The sequence below is a fragment of the Nicotiana attenuata genome, chromosome 5 (genome assembly GCF_001879085.1).
Source record: "Nicotiana attenuata strain UT chromosome 5, NIATTr2, whole genome shotgun sequence".
In the NCBI taxonomy this organism is placed as follows: domain Eukaryota; kingdom Viridiplantae; phylum Streptophyta; class Magnoliopsida; order Solanales; family Solanaceae; genus Nicotiana; species Nicotiana attenuata.
Genome location: NC_031993.1, coordinates 27,008,557 through 27,030,792, shown reverse-complemented (window position 1 = coordinate 27,030,792; position 22,236 = coordinate 27,008,557). Strand labels below are relative to the sequence as shown.

General features: G+C 37.9%; 2 protein-coding genes across 3 annotated transcripts in view; both read left to right on the top strand.

Annotated features, from left to right (window-relative positions):
- LOC109225556 (BTB/POZ domain-containing protein FBL11) overlaps positions 1 to 22,236 on the top strand; it is a 42,491-nt gene that overhangs the window by 10,922 nt on the left and 9,333 nt on the right. For both annotated transcript variants that reach the window (XM_019390264.1, XM_019390265.1), the window contains exons 11-13: positions 31 to 306; positions 535 to 680; positions 1,530 to 1,877. In XM_019390264.1, coding sequence (XP_019245809.1) covers positions 31 to 306; positions 535 to 680; positions 1,530 to 1,877 — 770 coding nt within the window. The remainder of the gene's footprint in view (positions 1 to 30; positions 307 to 534; positions 681 to 1,529; positions 1,878 to 22,236) is intronic.
- Positions 3,715 to 21,257, top strand: LOC109225557 (the record flags this gene model as incomplete). Its single annotated transcript, XM_019390266.1, is given in 13 exon segments — positions 3,715 to 3,986; positions 4,747 to 4,848; positions 6,248 to 6,424; positions 6,540 to 6,728; positions 7,548 to 7,789; positions 7,888 to 8,034; positions 9,395 to 9,608; positions 10,043 to 10,171; positions 10,253 to 10,396; positions 18,426 to 18,497; positions 18,573 to 18,752; positions 19,014 to 19,073; positions 20,547 to 21,257. Coding segments are annotated over 13 exon segments (2,003 nt in total), but the record flags the coding sequence as incomplete, so codon positions are not given.

The following is a 22,236-nucleotide window of genomic DNA, read 5'->3' as shown; positions in this document are numbered from 1 at the left end:
CTAACATTGCTTCTCTTTGATATTCTCCAGATTCGGATCTCCACAATATTGCAGAGTGCTGCCCTTCCTTGTGTTGTATTAACCTCAATGCGTGTACTTCCATAACGGATTCTGGAATAGCCGATTTAGTATTGAGACGTGTTGGCCTACATTCAATCTTTGCTTGTGATACTTTGTTTGGTCACAATTGTGTTCTGTCACTTTGTCGCGATATCTCCACATTTGACGGTGTGGCAATGAAAACTGAAAGGAACACAAATTCATTAGCTCACAAACTTCAAATTTTGCATATAGGAGGCTGCAAAGGTGAGAATGTTCTGTCTTTTGTTTTCGGCCTCGTATCCTCCATGTTAATATTTGTTAACAGAACGAAAGGTTGCATTGTAGAACTTCCGATTTGAAAATACGGTTAGCAGTTACTGCTAAGGAGGCTGGAAATTATATTTGTGGACATGATTATATCCTCTTTTCCAACTTCCATGTGGTTTGCGATATCTTTGACTTCAATTTTCAAAAACTCTCCTCAATTTGCAGGTATCAGTGAGATTTATCTTTTGGAGCTTATCTCTCAAACACAGAGAGTAAGAAGTCTTTGTTTGAGGGAAACTCAGCTTGACGACAATTCGCTCTACAAATTTTCAGGATCGTCACTCGAGATGCTTGATGTATCTGATACTAAGGTTTGTGACTAGTCCTAGATGAACTTAAAGTCTTCTTCCTCCAAGTTATTCTGGAAAAGATGTGGATTTTATGTTATCAGTGTGCTCTAAGGAATAAGCTGTTGCAAGTCCATGGGAAATACTTGTTGAATTTTGTGCTTGAAGCTTTTAGGGTCAGGACTCAGGTGTTTAGGGTGGAGGTCTTTGGTTGAATCTCACGACCTGCCATAGTGATAATAATATTTCTGTGTATTTGGCCCGTATAAGAGAATCTGACAGGCGACAGTACATGACAGAGCTATCAAAGACATAATCAAGTGGAAAAAACTTTCCCACTTTAACAGTTTAAGCTCTTATAAGAGTTGTTCCCACACAAATCTGTACAATCATGTATTTCAGGACATTTATATTTCTAGCTTACTTTTATAAGCCCAAGTTAATCTGTTGTAAATGAAGTAGAAGCTAGAGATCATGGACTTATTCGAACTTCACCAATCTTTTAAAGGTTTCTGGAAATTCAGATCCATGCATTTTGAAGAAAATATATAATCAGCAAGCATTTAGGTGCTTTTTGTCTCTAAACTCTCTACATCTCCATTTAAGCTCCCTATCCACAACATGGACTACTGCCAAAGACGCCAAGGCCTTCACTTGCTTTTACTGACTTGTAATATCCCAGACTAGTTAGAAGGGAGCAATATTTGGGGGGCTTTGGACTCTATAGATGGAGCCTTTGAGGTAGAATTATGCTTATAGACAGATGATTTGTGTCTATCATGAAATCGAAAATTTCTGCCTTGAATTCAGACTAAGATCAGCACAATACGGCATGTCTGTATAACCAATAAATTATGGACTTTGGAATTTCAGGTTTCTTGCCATGCAGTGGGTCATGTTGTCCAGAGAAGTCCTCATCTAAAGTGCTTGATTGCCAGAGGCTGCAGGCATCTATTACAAGAGGAAAATAATATCCTAGAGAACTCTCCCGCTTTGTCATATAACTGCCCTGTATTGTATTATGAGCTTGGAAAGTCCTGCAATTTGGATGAAATCTCACTTGGTTGGGGATTCTCATTCTTTTCATTTGAGGCCCTGCGGCCAGCAATCAAAATGTTGAGGTCATTTATTGTTGGTTTAGGCGGATCTTTAGGTGAAGACGGGCTCAAGCTGGTACCCACTTTTTGTCCTTTGCTAGAGACTTTGATTCTTTATTTCCAGGTAATGTGTTTACGTGAAACTTCTTGGTAGTTTTTTCCCTCGTTTCGATCCAGTTAGTTGTGTGCATATAGAATAATGTTCAATGAGCTTATGGGTTGAGAGCCTGAACATGGCTCAATCATCTAAATTGTAAGGAAATATGATGACAAAACTGGATTGTCGAAAAACGACGAAAACTGTTGATCTTTGCAGATCTTTTTCACCTTTTATTATGTTTATTCCTAGGCATGGTTCCTCATGTCCAAACACTTTCATGAACTCTTTTTCATTGTCTTGAGTTCTTTTTTGGTGGTGTACACACCTTCAACTCTCTCTCTCTCTCTCTCTCTCTCTCTCTCTCTCTCTCTCTCTTTTGTGATATGAAATGGTTTGTAAAAGTCATACTGGTTGAAGAATTCATTAATTGCTTGTATGTGGTGCAAATGATCTTTCTCAAGGTCTTAAAATAGAGTAACAGATGGGCTATATAAGGAATTTGCAGTTTTGGGTCATATGGAGAGAATAACCATGAGATGTAGAGAGTTTCCAGTTTTGGAGAACGCCTAAGGTATGTACATAGGAGCCATCACAAAATCTGTGGACTGTTGAGAGGAGATATAAAGAAGTTTCCCATAATCGTGGGTTCACATTAGCTATTTGCCTTGAGCCTTATTCTTACTGTAGCTCTGGATGAGCTAACAGATATAATACAGGATAGAGTTCATGGTGTATTATTTGCAAAAGATATTGTGTTAAATGGATGAAACCAGCGAGGGAGTCAACTAAAAGCTTGAACTGTGCAGAATTGTTCTAGAGAGTAGAGAGTAAGGGTTGAGGATAAGTAAAGGTAAGATACAATACATATACGACTGGCGGACACACGAAGAATGAAGTTAAGGCGATTAGACGGATTGCAGTGCCTAAGTACAGACATTTTAGATATCAGGGCTCACAATTTCATGAAATGACATGATAGATGAATATGTAGCACATGTAACTAAAATAGGATGAGCAAAATGTAGTATTACAGGATAGCAGTTTTACAATTGGCATTGGAAATCTGTTCAGAAGCTGAAATACCATTTAATGTATCACGTTGTGTGGCTAGTTGTCAAGGATGCTCATTTGACTCAAGAGAATTTGAAGAGAGGGCTTGCAGCTTTGCTCTAGATGTTACCTATGGACAGTGGCGGAACCTAGGATTTTCACTAAGGGAGTGCAAAATATAAAGAAGACAACTCAAGAAGAAGCCAAGAGGATTTAACGTATAGTACATATACATAAAAAAAAGATTTTACCTAGCTACACATTGTAAGTTTCAGGCGAAAGGGTGTCAATTGACACTCCTTGGACAAAGGTGGCTCCGCCACTGTATGTGGAAAGGAGGCAGAGAGCAATAGTCATCTTTTTTTTCCATGGTTATATGTTCCATGGTTAGACATCATAGAGTCTTTGTAAGAAGAACAAGGACATACTTTTGCTTGCTATGACCTGTAAGTATGGCTCTTAGCACAGCCTTTGTGCTAAAGATATGTAATATTGTTACCTTTCTCAAAAAAGTTGAATTATTTTTCTTATGCTATTACTAATTATATCAGTCTTTTCCCGCATCATTTTTACTTATAGATTCTGCATCTCTTAAGGTAATTTTTCTTTGTGAATGAGCTGCTGCTTTTATGTCCTGTAAAGAATAGCTTACTTGTTGGCTTTATTTAGTTGGAATAACTCAGTTTTCTCTCATATTATAATTGGAGTCTGGCCTCAATTCTTCAATGGTCTTTTGTTCTCTTTGTTGGATCCGGAATTGTCACTCTCCTGATTCTTCCTTTTTTTTTTTGATTTTCTTGTCCTTGGTTAGGCATACGCCGAGTTTCCTCGATATCTAATGCCACTGGTGCCAAGGACACGATTGCAAGTTTATTGGCATCATTAATGGAGGTGGTGCGGACAACTGTTGCATGTGAATGTGTTTATGTTCGTGCAATGGTAATAAAAGCACTGATATGGATGCAAAGCCCTCACGAGTCTTTTGATGAATTGGAATCCATCATCGCTTCAGAACTGTCAGACCCAGCTTGGCCAGCACCGTTAGTGAATGATATATTGTTAACACTTCATGCTCGTTTCAAGGTACTTAGAGCCGGGTAAAGGCATTATCTTTGCATTGTTGTCTAGGTTTTGTATGGTAAACAATTAAGTGATCATCCTCAACATATCTTGTCTTTACATAGTGATTCATTCTCTGTTTCACTTTTGGAGCTTTGTACTTTTAGTTTCTTCTTGTGATATATGTAGACATCCTTAAAAGTTTATACAGATTCTACCCCTTTCTTTTCCATCATAATGTTTTTCTTTTTCACCACCATGTGAAAAGATAATGAGTTTATAGTTTTGTCCCATGATAAAGAAATCTTGATGCAAGAACTGGATAAAAGATGCTTAAGAACATGTGTTTGTTCTACACTGGAAGTTTTGTAAATTGAGGTGTTCATTGTTCTTTTGTGGAATTGTAAGATCATTTTCTCCTGTAATGTTTTCCTATGCTATTGTGGTTGGTAGAGAGGTGTTAATTTGTCCAGCCATAGTTGAGAGAGCTTTAGTTGATTCAAGCTATTCAACTATAGTTAAGTATCCTTATTGTAACTTCATTTTAGCTTGAAGTGTTTGTATGCTCACCTAATCAAGATTCATTTCTTTTTATCTTAATCTTGAGATCTGTGTCCATGACACCAATAAAAGAGACAGAGATGGGTGAATGCAAGCTTAGGCTCACGATTTTTTCATGCTACGGTTAATAGACGTGTGAAAATTCTGTATCGTTAGATCTTTGATAATTGGCATAATCCTTAGAGCTCACATACCCTACTTTCTTTTGCTGTGTGATTGTTAGGCTACTCCTGATATGGCAGTAACCCTTCTAGAGATAGCAAGAATTTTTGCCACCAAAGTTCCTGGAAAGATAGATGCAGATGTGCTACAACTGCTATGGAAAGTAAGCTCACTGTCATAACATAATGTAAAGTTGATTTTTCTTCCTTAATTAATGCTTCTATTCTTTCTTTAAAGTTGATCTCATTTATGCTTCAGTTAATCTTGTGCTGGCGATTATGTTTATAGCTTCTCTGTAGTTATTAGTTTCCAATTTGAGTTTGCTGTTCGTAATAAATAGTTTAAACCAAAGTTGCATGTGTAGCAGATTGTAGTTTCCCTAATTACCACATGGACTGACAGATGTTGATAACATATAATGCGGAGAATGGTCTGTTTATACATGCTTTATCTACTTTTTGTGTACTAAATGGAGTATTATGATGATTCTTTTAACAACCTAAGTCCTGCATAGTGTCGATCAACCTAATGGGACATTATCTGACAAAATTGAATTGATAAATTTTTGCAAATTCTGTATCTGTAAATACTTATACGCATAGTGTGATTAAGTATTTTTATCATCTGGCTGCACTTCATAACCTGATGTTCTTTCTACCATCATTTTCTTTTTTCTTTCTACCATCATATGCTTGATCAAGTAGATAGTGAGGGTGGATTTACGATCTTGGGTCCTCCCAGATTTCTTTCTTTAACAAATAATTCTTAAATGAAGAATAGTGCGATTGCGAACAGTCTATTCATCTCACATGAATACATTTTTTGTGCATCTTAGTAATTTATTAAGGAATGGGCTGTTGTCTCCTTAAATGGTTTTTTGGCAGTCCTGACCTCGTGAACTAGCTTTCGGGATTGAGTTAAGCACCAGGTCCATTTTTTTCTTAACATGGTATTAGAACCAAACCCATTCATATTCTTGGTTTTCTTAGTGTTCAGTCCTCATGTCATTATGTCCATGCTCCAGATGTCTAAATCTTGGCGGGCCAGGGGGTGTTAGATTCAGTGTTTTAAATAAAAAATCGCTTTTTTCTTTTCAATCCACGTGCAATCCTAAGACAAAGTTACATGTGCAGAAGGGTGTCAGAAAATACATGTCCTCATGGTTGTGTAATGGTTGTAGGTTATAATGTCAGTCCGTTCTCTCAACTACAGTGGGACATTCTAATTGATCTATCTGTAGGTACTCTCAGGGATGCTACTTTCATCGGCCAGTGCTGTATGATTTGCAGAATTTTTCTTCCACTTAGTTGAATGTTGAGCAACTTCATTGGAGCTTTGACATTGTTTGCTAATTCACATCCTGTTTTCTCTATCTTGCTACATTAACTTGATTTTCTTGTTAGATCTAAGATATAGTGCTCTGTGTAATTTTGACCTCTCATTTTTGCCTTACCTTGTAAAATTCCATTTCATACATTTCCCTATGTTTCCTTTCTGTCATTTTAAGTTTTTCCATTTGTGTAGTAAACATGCATGCTAATCTATGGTGATATAATTTATAGACTTGTCTTGTTGGAGCTGGTCCTGATGGAAAACACACCGCATTGGAAGCAGTCACTATAGTTCTGGATTTGCCTCCTCCACAACCTGGCTCAATGTCTGGACTTACCTCAGTTGATAGCGTATCTGCCTCCGATCCAAAGTCAGCCCTGGCATTGCAGAGAATGGTCCAAGCAGCAGTAAGAATCTCATCTACAAATTAATTTATTGATAGCTGAGCTACCAGATAACAACCAAGTATCTGTGATGGCTTCTTTTATTTTTATGAATGAATGGGTTATGACATACTTGAAGGTCTGGTTCCTTGGAGAAAATGCAAATTATGCTGCCTCTGAGTATGCTTGGGAGTCAGCTACCCCTCCAGGCACAGCATTGATGATGTTAGATGCAGATAAAATGGTTGCTGCTGCCAGTTCTCGTAATCCTACTCTCTCTGGTGCTCTGACTCGACTTCAACGGTGTGCTTTTAATGGTAGTTGGGAGGTAGAAGTTTTAAGCTCTTTAATCATTCCTTTTGCGAACAAATTTTTTGGCAAGCTTTGATTTATCTCATACATGATTTATGCATTTGGTTATTGGTTATAATTGCTTACTAGTTGTGAACATGAAAGGTACGAGAACCTATATTTCTCCCTCTCCAAAACTTTTTACAGGGGTTGAGTCGATCGCTTCTTGTCTAACATTGATGATTTATTTTGTAAACCATAAACTTATGGATTTAGAGAGTACATGGAAAATGGTTTCTAGAAAAAAGAAATAATTGAACAAATCATGATCAAAGAAAAATTTGTTGAGTGTCTAAATAATAACCAGATCAAACAGACTGCTCTCGCAAAAATTAAGATTTACTTTATTTATGATATTACAAATGGCAAGTAGCTGGAGTGTGTGTGTCTGTTGCCGACTATGAAAATATATGCTGCCTTTGTGTTTTACACTTTTGGCAGTGTTCTTGAGCAAATCCATCCTAAAATTGTGTTCATTTCACTACAATTAATGTTCAAGTCCTTGTCTCCCTGAAAAAGTGTTATCTTCCCTCTTGAAGGAGCTCTAAACCCGTATATACGTCCGTAAATACCTCTTGTGGCAGTCCTTCTTTCTCCTGCAGTAGGTGGAGGCGTTTACTCATCTTTTATTTCTTGATAACGTATAGTACGAATATATGAGTATATGTAAGTTCTAGTTGTAATCCAACTAAAATTCTTCTTGCTATTGTCAATATACATCATTGAGTGTTTATATTTAAAAAATGTATATTATTAAGTGTTCCGTGGTTTCCTTCTTACTACTTTTAAATTTCAGGTTCGCATAATTGCTGCCCAGGCTCTTACAACTATTGCAATTCGATCTGGTGAGCCTTATAGGTTACAGATCTATGAATTTTTACATGCCTTAGCCCAGGGTGGTGTACAGTCTCAGTTCTCAGACATGCATATTAGCAATGGAGAGGACCAGGGAGCCAGTGGCACTGGCCTTGGATCTTTAATCAGCCCTATGTTGAAGGTCCTTGATGAAATGTATTCTGCGCAGGATGAATTGATAAAGTAAGTGTAAGACTATTTTCTGGCTCATCTGAGCACTAATTAACCATTTGTAAGGTGTGACACGTAGTCCCTTGTTAACACTCTGCTTGAATATGTAGAGAGATGCGTAACCATGATAATGCAAAAAAAGAATGGACTGACGAGGAGCTAAAGAAATTGTATGAAACTCATGAGAGGCTCTTGGATATCGTTTCTCTGTTTTGTTATGTTCCAAGATCAAAGTATCTTCCTTTAGGGCCAACGAGGTACGTTATTCTTAAGTTCACCTTGGCATTGTTGTTTGAGCATACAAGAAATGAATTTTCGTTAGTTTCATGTAGAAGTGAGAGGGCGACAACATCAATTCACTTTTTTTTTTTTTGAGAAGGTAACATATTTTATATTAAGATAAAGTTAACCCTTATCACAAAGATTGTGTTAAGAGATTACAGAAAGTTACAACGACCCCCCAAAAAAACAAAAACCTAGTCTTGTGGTAGTTACAAGGCCCCAATGATGTCCACTATAGACTCTACAACAAAAACCTAGTCTTGTGGTAGTTACAAGGCCCCAATGATGTCCACTATAGACTCTACATCTTCTACGAGAGCTTATTTACACCAAAAGTGAAACAAAAAAATATACAGTTCATCTTGTTCTTCTGTTCAGACAACATCAATTCACTTGCTAACAGTGTTTTAGGAAGTGGAGACGAAGGTCTGCACATTTTATCTCTCATGGGATGGGACATTAGTTCCATGACACGGGGCGTAAAAATGAAATAAAATTTAAAATAGATGTAATTGTAGAAGTTGTGGATATATCAAAATTGATTAAAACTCAAATGTCAGAAATGCATTTAATTATCTTGCATGATAGAATATTTACATGTATTAAGTAAAGGAACCAAATTCTAAATTCTAGAACACATTATTATATAGGTTATAGTCAAATACCAGTAATTAGATTTAAGAAAATGCATGGTGTTTACTGAACGAACATCGAGGTTGTAAAATGCGTGCATGGGACGTGTGACCACAGAAGNTCAGTTTGTCGGGGGGTAAAGATAATCTTAAAAGAAATATATCATTAGACAAACTTGGAGCAACCTTGCTACCTTAGTTGCCTTCTGTTCCTGACAACAATGTTGGAGCCTTAGCATTCTTGCAAGGAAAAGTAAAGTTTCTCTTAGAACTTGCAAATCTTTGGGGATATGACTTCACAATGGCAAGACATGAGTCCTTAAAACCACTTGATAATTCATAGTCATCTAATTTCGGTGGGCTTTCTGAAACTGCCCTACACATACTTCTGATTTTTTAACTTAATGGGGAAATGGACATCATACCAACTGACTCTTGGCTAGAGCAGTTAGCAAAAGTAACATGGAAACTGAAGGCTTAGTAATAAAAGACAAGATATTTAATCATGATCTCCAATAGGTTTTAAACCCAGCTGTCCTAGCATTTCACCCAATTATTCCCATTTTTTGGTGTTGCGTTGTCTTTGTCCAGATCTTCACCAGTATTTTTCATCTTATACGTGCTAATGTGATGGTTAGTGTGCTTAGACTCTTTAAGTTTTCTATAATGTAGTGTATTGAATAAAGTTATTTATATTGAACAGCGCAAAGCTAATCGATGTCTACCGCACTCGGCATAATATAAGTGCGTCAACTGGACTCAGCGATCCTGCTGTAGCCACAGGTATCTCCGATCTTATGTATGAAACTACCAAAGCACAAGCTGCTGAGCCTGAAACAATTGATGACGACCTTGTGAACTTCTGGGCTGCAAATCTGGGTGATGATAGCTTAAATAATGCACCTGCAATTAACAGGGTAAGTATTTGAGTGATGTATCAAACCTGAAAACTGACACCGTCACCTTTCTGTTCTGGTGGTCAAATTGTATATCTTACTGAATAAAACAAAAGTAAATTGCATGCAACTTCTTTATTCTATGTCGTATGTACCTTGGACAACTTATAAAATGTTGCTGTGTACATAGAGTTGACACAACACGTTGGATAGCCAGGAGAACATGTTGGATAGCGAACATGCTTTTTACTGTCTCGGTTTCATTTGCATTATTTTCGAAAATGTGTTCTCTATATGTGTCTCAAGTATGTATTGAATTGTATCTGAATTTGTTTGATGTAAAACTATCTATCTGTTTAGTGCAGAAACATAGTGTAGCATTATATACCGTTAAATAGATTAACCGCTGCTGTACCAATTTTTTCATGCTTTTTAAGGAGTTATTTCATCCCTAGGTTAATGAGTTTCTTGCTGGTGCTGGTACTGATGCTCCTGATGTTGAGGAGGAGAACATTATTTCTAGACCCTCCATGAGTTATGATGATATGTGGGCAAAGACTCTCCTAGAATCTTCGGAAATGGAGGTAGTAATTCTTGAATCTATGCTGCTTTCTTTTACTCCAACATGGTGCAAATGATTAAATATATACAACTGGCGGCTGCAGGAAGACGATGGACGATCATCAGGATCTTCCTCCCCAGACTCAGTAGGGTCAGTTGAGACATCCATATCATCGCACTTTGGTGGAATGAACTATCCATCGTTATTCAGTTCTAAGCCATCTACTTATGGGACTTCACAATCCAAGGTAGGTAGTTAGCATTTAAAATTTGCTTTAAATTCAATGCATTGAGAATAATTATGGTATGCTTGAAGGAGCTTCATATTATAGCTGCTGATGTGGACGACTATATCCAGTTAATTTTTTTCTCATTTAGCTTATCCCAAATGAAGAAACATTTGCCTGGAAATTTGACATTTGATGAAGAACCATATTGTTTAATGATGTACTTGACCTCTGTTATGTAATGGTATACAACCCTAGAGACAACCGCCTTTATGATTATGCATAAACCTAAACCTCATAGATAGAGGTATCTGTATTTGTCCAGGATTATGTTGCTCTCACCGATTTGCCATTCATGTTTGTAGCATATGTATGTTCACAGTTCCTGTCATATTCATTCCCTTATTCCACCCCCAAAACTCCCGCCTCCCCAACACACAAAAGATAAAGTATTTATCAATTGGCTTATGTTCTATTAAGCTTCACGTGCCAAACGGTAAAATCTTCCTAAGAAAATGGGAGCCCACTGGTATATTTTGGAAAAGCTTGACGTTTATTGACATCCTGCTGTACTTCTATTTTTCTTTTTCTTTTTCAACTGCTTTTATATTGTCATCTATTGAGAAATATAGATAGAATCTTGTGCTAACCATTAATTATGACAGGTGTATTGTTTGTATAAATGTAGCTAAAATGTTTTATGTAGAAGCACCAAAGTTGCTTGTGTTCAACCTGCTTTTGGATCACTATAGAAAGTTACCTTGCTGAGACTGCAGAACTTTGGTCTCTCTCTCATGATTTAAAATGAGGAAAGCATCAAGGGATGGATGCGATATGTCTGGATTCACTTTCTTATTTTGTTTGTTAAGTAATCTTCAAGTGGAAAACAGGATACATCAGAATTAAAAGGCAAGAATGTTTTAACTTAGGATTGGAGACTTAACAAATAGAACCAGATATTATGTAACGCTGCAGGGAGTTTTGAATACCTCTAGGTTTAAGAATGACATATCCGAACTTCTCACTGTTTACATCATTTGGGAACCATTCTCTGGTGATAGTAAACATTTTAATTGAGGGAAAAGATCAGAAAATTTGAGTTTTTAGTCTATTTTGTTCCAAAAGACAGCACTTAGAAATCCAACCAACCTTGATTGTTTACATTGCAAAGCATGCTTTTTTAGTATTTAAGACTGACTTTGCTTTATATCAGGGGGGACAGATCCACTCTTTCCATCCAAACAATGTTCTAAAAGGGTGGTGTTAGGTGAAGATAATGGATAATTTTGTGTTTCATCATGTAATGCGATAATTGAAGTCACTGCATCCTTTCATTCCTTGCGTACAATTTTTTTTTTTTTTGAGAAGTTAACATATTGTATATTAATATAAAAACTTCACTAAAATTGTGAAGTCGCCCATAATTACAATGAAAGTGCCCTAGCAAAAAAAGTAAAACCACTTCTAGTCCTTGGTCTTCTTATAAGGACTATAGTACGTCTAAAATGGATTCATGATCCTCCAAAAACTTACCTTTACACCAAAAATAGAAAAGAACTAAACATTTCATCTTTATCTTCTGAATATTGCTAGACTTATCTTCAAAACATCTTTGATTCCTCTCTTCCCAAACTCTCCACCATATGCAGGCTGGGACAATTTTCCATCTCTCTCTTTCACTAGATAGTGTGCCCTCCTTACTCCAGCTGGCTAGAATATCAAGGACTCTTCCTGGCATTGCCCATTGAATTCCCCTCAAACTGATGAAAATTCTCCATATTTGGATAGTGAACTTGCAATGCAGAAAAAGATGGTTAATGTCTCTGCCTTCTCGCAACATAAGTAGCATTTGGAACACAATTGGAATCCTCTTCTAGTTAAATTGTCGTGTGTTAGAACTGCTTCTCTTGCCAGTAACCATGTGAAGCATGCCACCTTGTATGGGATTTTAACTTTCCAAATCATCTTCCATGGCCAGCAATCCACCTGATTATTGGATACATTAAACTCCTTGTAGGCAGCCTTAACAGAAAACTTCCCTTGACTATTGCCTTGCCACTTGATTAGGTCTTGATCTTGGTTTGAGTTGACACCATTGAACTGCTGCAAAGAACTGTAGAACTCCGCAACTCTGTCAATCTCCCAGTCATTTAACATCCTTCTGAATGTGAGATTCCAGCCTAGCCTTGGTCTGTCCATACCTCTTCTATTGTTGCATTCTGTTGTTGACACAAAGTATAAATGTCAGGAAAGAGCCCCTTTAGAGGTCCTTGTCCTAACCAGTTGTCCTCCCATAATGAGATCTTCCTACCATTTCCAACTCTGAATTTTGCTTTGTTGATCAATTTTGGCCATAGGTTTCTAATTGATCTCCACAGACTGACTCCATATGGCCTTCTTACAGTTTTGGTTGTCCAGTTTCCTTCCATTTCATATTTTTCCCTAACCACTTCTGTCCACAATGTTTGTTCAGCTGCTGCAAACTTCCACAGCCACTTCATCATCAAGCTCTGATTCTGGACTATCAAATTCTTGATCCCTAAACCACCTGACTTCTTGCTTGTAATTAAGTCACCCCATTTGACCAAGTGGTACTTCTTTTTCTCACAGTTGCCTTCCCATAGGAGTTTCTTCTTAGGGCATCAGTTCTGTTCACTACACTGGCTGGCATTGGAAATAATGACATCATATATGTAGGCATGGCATCAAGTACTGATTTAATCAAGATCAACCTTCCCCCCATTGACAGGTATTGATTCTTCCAGTTAGCTAGTTTCCTTTCACATTTCTCCAATACATCATTCCATATTCCTTTTGATTTGCTCTTGGCACCCAATGGCATCCCCAGATGTACTGTAGGCAATTTCCCTACCTTCCCCCCAAGAACATTGGCCAGATTCTGTAACTCCATAACCTCATTAACTGGGTAAATGAAGCTTTTTTGCCAGTTAATGTGCAACCCAGATGTGGCTTCAAAGAGAATGAATATCACCCTTAGAACTTTCACTTGCTCCCTTTCTGCTTCACAGAAGACTAAAGTGTCATCTGCATATTGTAAATGAGAAATCCTTCTGTTGCTGTCATTTCTAGTGCTCATTTTGAATCCCCTGATCCAACTGTTTACCTGGGCTGTTTTCAGCATATCATTCAGCCCCTCCATGGCTATGATAAATAGAAAAGGGGAGAGAGGATCCCCTTGCCTTAGCCCCCTCTGTGAAGGAAAAAATCCAACTGGGGTTAGAACTGAGAAGCTTACAGTGGATATGCAAAATTTTATCCAGCTGATCCACCTCCCTCCAAAACCCATCCTCCTTAGAATGTCAAGAAGGTACTTCCAATTGAAATGATCATATGCCTTCTCAATATCCAGCTTACATAGGATCCCTGGTTCTTTGCTTGTTGTTCCTGTATCTATGCACTCATTAGCTATTAAAACAGCATCCATAATCTGTCTTCCTCTTATGAATGCCATTTGTCGAGAATCCACCAGCTTGTTGGCCACCTTCTTGAGTCTCTCAGTCAATAGCTTGGATATAATCTTATATATGCTTCCAATCAAACTTATGGGTCTAAAGTCTTTTAGTTCCTTTGCCCCCACCTTCTTAGGAATCAATGCCACAAATGTAGCATTCATGCTCTTTTCAAAGACTCCTTGATCATAGAAGTTCTGGATTGCTGCTACAACTTCCTTTTTTACCACATCCCAGCAATTGTTGAAGAAGGCCATTGAGAATCCATCTGGTCCTGGTGCCTTGTCTCCTGCACATGCCTTAACACTGTCCCATATTTCCTGCTCTTCAAATGTACTCTGCAGCATTAAATTGTCCTCTGCTGTAATCATTTGGTTGATTCTGTTGGGTCCTACTGGTCTCCACTCTTCTTCTTCTTTGTACAACTTTTTGTAGAATCTGACAACCTCCCTCTTGATGTCTTCTGGGTTCTGCATAGTCTCCCCTTCTATCAACAATTGGTCTATGTTATTGTATCTCCTGTGGGCATTAGCTGTTCTGTGGAAAAACTTGGTATTCCTATCACCCTCTTTCAACCATAGAGCCCCGGATCTCTGCCTCCATGCCTCTTCTTCATGATTAGCAATCTCCTCAAACTCCACGGTTAAAGAGTTTTTTGAGAGTATCTCTTCTTCAGTCAGGATCCTTTGTTCATGAATTTCTTCCAATTCTGCCAGTTGGCTGAGAACACTTGCCTTCTGTAGAGCTAGGTGCCTTGCAAAGTTTTACTCCATTCCTTGAGCTTGTTCTTCCGTGCTTGGAGTTTAGATACTAGTATGTAGTCTGGCCTTCCTTCACAGTTGAAGGAGTTCCACCATTCTTCAATTCTATCTTTAAATCCCTCAGTCTGAAGCCACCAGTTTTTAAACTTGAAGTATGATTTAACTGGTTCCCAGCTACCACATTTGAGCATCAATGGGGAATGGTCTGACTTTACCTTCAGCATCACTTGCTGCTTTATGTTCCTAAAGTCTTCATTCCAGTCAGCTGATATAAAAAATCTATCCAATCTAGCTGATGTTACATGTCTATCCCCTTTCCTCCATGTGTATTCACCCCCTGCTAACTGAATATCTAGTAGTTCCATTTCTTCAATAAAATTTGAAAACTCCATCATTGCTCTTGTGATTCTAGAGCAGTTCTTCTTCTCAGATGGGAATCTCACAGTATTGAAGTCCCCACACACCACCCATGGTCCTGTAAATAGACCTCTTACCCCTGCCAACTCCCACCACACTTCTTCCCTTCTTCTTCTATCATTTGGAGCATACACAACTAATAGATGCCATGTATAATCCTGAGTCTTCCCTGAAAATTTACAAGTAAGTGTGTGAGCACCCACACCACATACTTCCCCCTTCCAAGCTCTACCATCCCACATTATTACAATTCTCCCTCTAGTCCCACTAGCCTCTAGTTGAGTATATTTTACCCATCTGTGACCCCATAACTCTCTAACTATCTCCCTAATATCCCCCTCTATTTTAGATTCTTGAAAACAGACTATATCTGCTTTCCACCTTAGTAACAAACTTTTGACAACTCTCCTTTTCCTTGCTCTATTTAACCCCCTCACATTCCATGATAATATATTTACTAACATTGATTTTGCTTGATGTGCATCCCCCCCCCCCCCCCCCCCCCCCCTCCTACTTCTAGTACCATTGCTCTTGAAATTGCTTCCAATTTCCAGGCCTTTTAGTTCTTTGAATCCCTTTTTCTTCGGAGTCTGGTTCATTTGTGTCACTTCTTTCCCTTTGTTTGCTGGTCTTCTATTGTCAATCTTCATGAACAGTTCCAGAGCTTCTCTCTCACAGCCATTAAAGACCAGCCCAAATTCTTTGCTGAGTTTGATGATGTTCTGATGCACCCAAATTGATGCTTCAAACTCCAGGTCTTCTTCTGATTCTAAATTTTGTTGGTTTAGAGGAACTGCTTCTTCAATTGCCCAATCAACACTCCTGTCTGATACTGCTGCTTGCATGTGCATGCTATTCACCACCTCTAGATCTTCTCCTGTTCTTTCGTTCACTGCCTTAGTTACTGTTCCATTGTCTTCGAACAGTATCATTTGTTTCCTTCCTTCTTCATCGCCTTCATTCCTCTTTTCTTGCTCTTCTTCTTCTGTTCTGTTATTGTTTCTGTCGACTCCATGATTCTCCGCCAAGTCTGTTGTATGGACTCCCCTTAAAGACTTGAATTGAAGGGCTTTTAATTCTTCATTAAAGGGGTCAGTTCTGGTCCTTAAAGTGGGCTTATTAAAAGCCTTCTCTTCAGAAATGGTTTGGGCCAAGGAATCAGGGCCCATTTCCTTTGTGATATAAGATTGGCTGGCCTGGTTATAAGAGTTTAAGTTGTCACGTGACAAGTCACGTGAGGTACTAGGTTTAGCCTGATTTGAATTAACCACGTGTCCCATCAGTGCTTTATCACCTCGAGCCCCTCCCTCTGTATATTGAGAGCCCTTTATTACCCGCTGGTCCAAGACTTTATCCTCTCCATTCTGACCGACAGTGGATCTCGCCGGCGATTCACACCAGATCTGCATTTCGAAGACCACTCCTTCCGATTCCACGTTCACCGTCCTAGGAATTGTAGATCCATCTCCTTTAACTTTTATCCTAGCCCATTTCAGATGGTTTTTTAGTTCCGTTTCCTCCTCTGTTTCCACCCAACCACCGCAAAATTCTCCAGTTTCTCTGAAGACTTTTTGAGACCAAAGGTGAGGAGGAAGCCCTACAATCCTGATCCATGCATGTATTACGTTTTCAGTTGTTGGGATTGTCCCCACTGTTGGACACCACCATTGGAGCTTTACTTTGAGTTTCTTCCAGTACCAGTCTGTTCTTAGAACATGATCTGCTGTTGCTTTCGATGGGAACTCAAAAAGGAACCTGTGCTGGTCCATCTCATAGATGTTGATGTCCTTTGTTTGCTTCCAAGAATTCGAGACCCATTTTCGGATTTCCGACAGGGTCACCATTTCTGAACTTTCTTCTGGGAAGAAATTCACCAAACACCTACCTAGCAATTCATTGTGCTTATGATTTCCAGTTATACAAATGATGACTTTATTTTCATTAACTCTTGCTTCATTCATTTCTCTACCTACCCATTTATGACTCCTGACAATGCTAGAGTACTGGAGTCCTTCTTCCACCTCCTTATAAGCATTAAAGACATTCCTCCTTGCCCCCCCCCCCCCCCCCAAATTTAATGAACCTTTCTATCTTCATTGCAATATCTAGCCAACCTGAATTGAAAGCCGCCTCTGGGACAATTATAACAGATCTTCCCCTGCGTATGACTCTAATGATGGATATATAACGACCATAACTGTTAAAGTTCTTTGCACAAAATGTCTCTGAGAATTGATCTTTGCTTTTCCATCTTTTCACATAATTCCCTTTCACCTTTGAAGCATCTTTCATGTTTTCGCATAACCAAATCATCGTCTTCCTGCTAAATGTAGTCCTTCTAATTAGGTTCCTTCCACGTTCTGTCCATTCAAACCATTCCTCAGCATTGGTTGTGCATCTCTCTATCTCATATGATTTGAACCCCACTGCAAAGTATATGATGTTTTCCTTCATTGTTCGGAATTCTGAATGAATAAGGCACTAAGACTAATTTGTGGAAATAAAATGTAATTTAATCAATGAACACAGAAGGTGATCACTGAACCTCAGGAAAGAAATTGTTATTCCGTCACGGACGCCGGAAAGTTCCTCTACACTCCTAGGAAGTAGGAGAGAGAGTGACCTAGGGAACTGTGCCTGGGAGCATTATTCCTTGCGTACCATTTGCACCTACTTTTAGCTATCATTTCTGCTTGAACTTCGAATCTCTTTATTACCACTGTTTGAACACTTGCTTAACCACTGTACTGAGAGCAGCTCAGCTTCCTTAAAATTTTCTTGAGAACGTAAATAACTAAATTGCCATATTCTGCTTTTGATCAAGTGTATCAATCTCCTTCCTCATGGGAAAATACTGATCTATACCATATTGGTAAACCTGGTAAACTTGTGTAGTGAGGTTGGTTCAGTCTTAGTTACCAAACTAAATGCAATTGCTGAATTCTGATGTTTTGTCTCTTATTACAATGACAATAAGTCTGTGAGGATCAGGGGACCTGGTCAACACATTCGAGTATACATGATTAGCGAAGTTGCTTAAACTGTGTTATGAAATGAGATAATTACTCTAGTTAGTGGTGAAAAATCTGGATCAGAATGGAAGTTCTATTAATTGTTTCAATACCCTTGTTTATATCTGAGTGTAGTCTCAAGTAACACATATAACTAGGAATGCACTCTACTATGAGGTTGAAACTGACTTAAAATGTTTTTTAATGAAGTCTTCCGTGTTACAAGCCATATTTTCTCCTTGATACCTTGAAAAAGAAAGAAAAATTCCGTGATACTCGAATTGCATTGCTTCTAGTGCGGAGCAGCGGTTCAATCGTTGTGTTTCATTTCGGGTTCCTTTCTTTTCTGCCTGTATTAGTATGTAAAATGGGTCATTGTTGCCTATGACAGGGGAAATCTGGTGGGAGCCGATATAAGAATAATTCCTATAGTGGCTCCTCATACGATGGCCTGGGATCCCCGGTAAGGCCTCCTAGCTAGTCAATTTCATGTCTTTTGTCATGTGAGATGCAAGTCTTTTATTGAAAGAATTTGCAGATAAGAGAAGAGCCTCCACCATATTCATCACCTACTAGAGAAAGATACGAGTCGTTTGAGAATCCTTTGGCTAGCTCTGGTTCTCACAGTTTTGGATCCCATGAAGAAGAGCGAGTCTCTTCAGGCAACCCACAGTCTGGTACAGCACTTTACGACTTCACTGCTGGTGGAGATGATGAGGTAGGCCTATTAGTGAGTACTATATTTTCTCCCCGGAAAGACTGGTTAATGATCTAGTAATCCCTTGTAGTAGTATGTGTGGCGGGGATGAAGATACCATATATATTGTTCTTGCTTGCTACAAAATTGTCCCATTTAACACCTTGCACTCTGGTTTTGACATTGTGAATTATGTCCAAATTTTACCCAAATGTATCTTAGTTCTTAATGGCTTACTGGAGGTGCAAAGGTTAATTAAGTTTTCAATTTTCTAATCTGCAGCTAAATTTGACAGCGGGGGAAGAAGTGGAAATTGAGTATGAAGTAGATGGCTGGTTCTATGTAAGTAATTCCCATGGAATGTTTTGTAGAGCCACTCTTCATTGCTAATCATGCATCTAATCTGACTCAGCTTACTTGTATCTTAGTATTCATTCATATGTACACTATCCATTTTCTTTAAATGGGGAAGATACTTTAGACCAGATATCTTCCTTGAAGTGTGACACTGATCCAGACCAATCATACTCTATTCTTTCTAACCAAAAAACCTTTGTGTGGAGTATCTGTAATACTGGTTAAGGAAGAACAGGGCTGGTGTAACACCTGTCCCATTTTACTTCGTGTGATACCCCAAAAGCAAGAGAAGTATTTTTTATTTATTTAAGAGAAGTAAGAATTGTAATTGTCACTTTATCAAATGGGTAGTTATTTCCACTTTGTCTCTCTTTATTTCCAATCTCCCATACTCTTTATTTTTTGGCAATGAATGTTAAATCCTAATATGTATGGAGGTATATAACTGTTGCTTTATAACTAGTAATGTGATAACTAAGTCACTGCATTAATCTTCTCCTGATCACCGAAGTTGTATTATTTGTCTCTCACATATTGATTATGTCGTCCTTTGTTGAGAATGCTGTGCTACATATCTAAAACTATGATACTTTTTAACAAAAAAAAGATATGTAATACTTTGATCTCTTAGAGCTTATGTTTATATTTTACATGTCTGATAACTAAAGGGAGTGGTTAAAGTTAAGGTGATTTTGCTAAATAGTATCAGGTCTATAAATTTAAACTACAAGGTAGGCTCCATATCCTCTGCAGTCTTCCTCTATTATCAATCGAAAGATAATTTAACAGGTGGGAAGGTTTGAATCCAATCATGTAATCCTTCTTCCCCTCCCACTATTTCCTATTATTCGCTCCATTTCAATATTTTTGGAATCCTATCCTTTTTTGTCTATCCCTAGGCGCTTTTCTGTATTTAAAGCTCGGTTATTTTTACATTTCCACCATGCCATTGACATGACTTGTTGTGAGCACCACTGGACTTAAAAACAAATTGTTTCGTACAAGAGTACTTTCACTAATCTATGCATATTTCGTTTGTGTCAAAAGTCTATTTCTTAACCTCCTTGTCTAGTCAATCAATGCAAAACAAGTCGGAAGGAGGGAGTAATAAATTTCTTTTAAAGAAAAAGTTTTGTGGAGAATTTCACTGACCAACTGGTACCCCTGAACCATAGTTGTTTGTTCTTTCTTAAGCATTTCACCGAGTAAATTCAAGGAGGCTCTGATGGCAGCTTGAATGTGTAATATGCATGTTCTTGGAAAGATTCCTTTGATAAAGATTATCTGATTACTTAGTTCAACCATGTTTTTACTGGGTTTACTGTGAAAGTTGACTCTGCACTCTTTCCCTAGAATTCCTTTTACTATGTTCTCTTTGCCTTTTAGGGAAGAAGGAACTATGTAGAAAGTGTTATATCCGATGATTATTTGGTGACATATGGTGCACACTTGTTTCAGGTCAAGAAAAAACGTCCTGGCAGAGATGGGAAAATGGCTGGCCTTGTCCCAGTACTCTATGTCAGTCAATCTTGAAGGCGCAGAGCTATATATTACTATAAAATCCAGTTAGTAAATTTTTGTTCTGCACAAATTGTTGGAGCAACTTTGGCGTGTAAAGTTTCCTATCACTATGCACTGCTGGGTTCCACTATAATCATCTGAATTACATGGAGCATGAGTTCCGGAACATATGCTCCATGCATTTATCAGAGAAACTTCTGTTTCTCCTACGTTGCCGTAGCAGATGGTCCAATGGATATAACTTATGGTTGGTAGGGGAAGTCATTTGGAGGTAATTACTACAGCTTCTGCTGATTCTAGGTGTGTGCCACATTCGTTAACATATTTGGCATTGTATTTGCTGTTCGTGCTTAAGAACCACTTTTGTATCTAGCAAGAACAGTTCTGGGACAGTAGTAGTACTCTTTTCGAGTGCAAGTATCTTGAAATTTTTCCCGGTCTTGTATGGTGTCTTGTTATGGAGATTGGAAGCATGGTTTCTAGTTCATTCTTGTATATGGTGCTGGTTCTTGATTTCTGTAGTCTCGATATGAAAGTTCATATCGTGTATACTTAGCTGATATTTAGGAGTTATTTTTTCTCGGGACTTGCAGATTCTATGATGTGATTTGATCCTGTTATGTGAATTGATTGGCAAATTACAAATTGTCTCTAGAACCTCTCTCTGTCGTCTTGGAACAGGTAAAATATCTCTTCAAAATATTGATATTAAATTTGAATGCAATTTACATATTAACTTAAATAGTCGCCCATCCAATTGCTATAACTAAAAGTAGCTGACAGCTGTATAATATATGTATAATCCAGGTATAATGTGTATAATCATGTGATTCCATTGACAGGCAATATTGTGATATTCCTCCTATTTCCTTCCAATTCATAGCACATCTATGTTATCCTTTCAGAAGTGAGCTGTAATAACGTTTGTTAAAAATGAGTTACAACATTTAAGGCAGTGTTTTTATTAGTAAAATAAGCTGAAAGAGTAGCCTTTTGGTTTGTGAAAAACAGTTGAAAAACTGAGAACTTTATGAAGCAAAAATTGGTTCACGAGGAAGGAAATGAAACATACTATATTTGATCTTTGAGTTTGTACATAGCAATCATCACTTGTGGAAATAACATAATGCTAATTCATATTATATACGGCTAAGTATCAGCGTTTACTTCAATTATTACTTGGTCTTCACAAAAAGAGCCCTTGTTAGCCTTCTAAGAAAATCTTAGTCATGTAGTGTTGCTAATGCTGAAGTAGATATGCAGAGTTCCTGAAGTTGTCTATTTATTTCTGTCTTCACCAAGCAACCATTGAGTTTACCAGACAGTATTAAAGAAACTTGTCACCATCTCCTTCCCAATACCCTCAACCCAAAATCGAGAAAAAGAAATACTCTCTCCGGTTCAAAATAAGTGATAATTTGGCCTTTTTCTTGTGACCCAAAATAAGTGATTTTTCAGATTTCAAGAATGAATTAATTATTTTTTTCCTACATTGTCCTTGGAGTAAATAGTGTTGGAATATGTGTTAGGAGTGTTTATGTGAGATAGTAAAGGTTAATATGGTCAATTCCATTGCTAATTAATGTTAAAAGGTGGATTTCTTAATCTGTGTAAAACATCCAAAAAA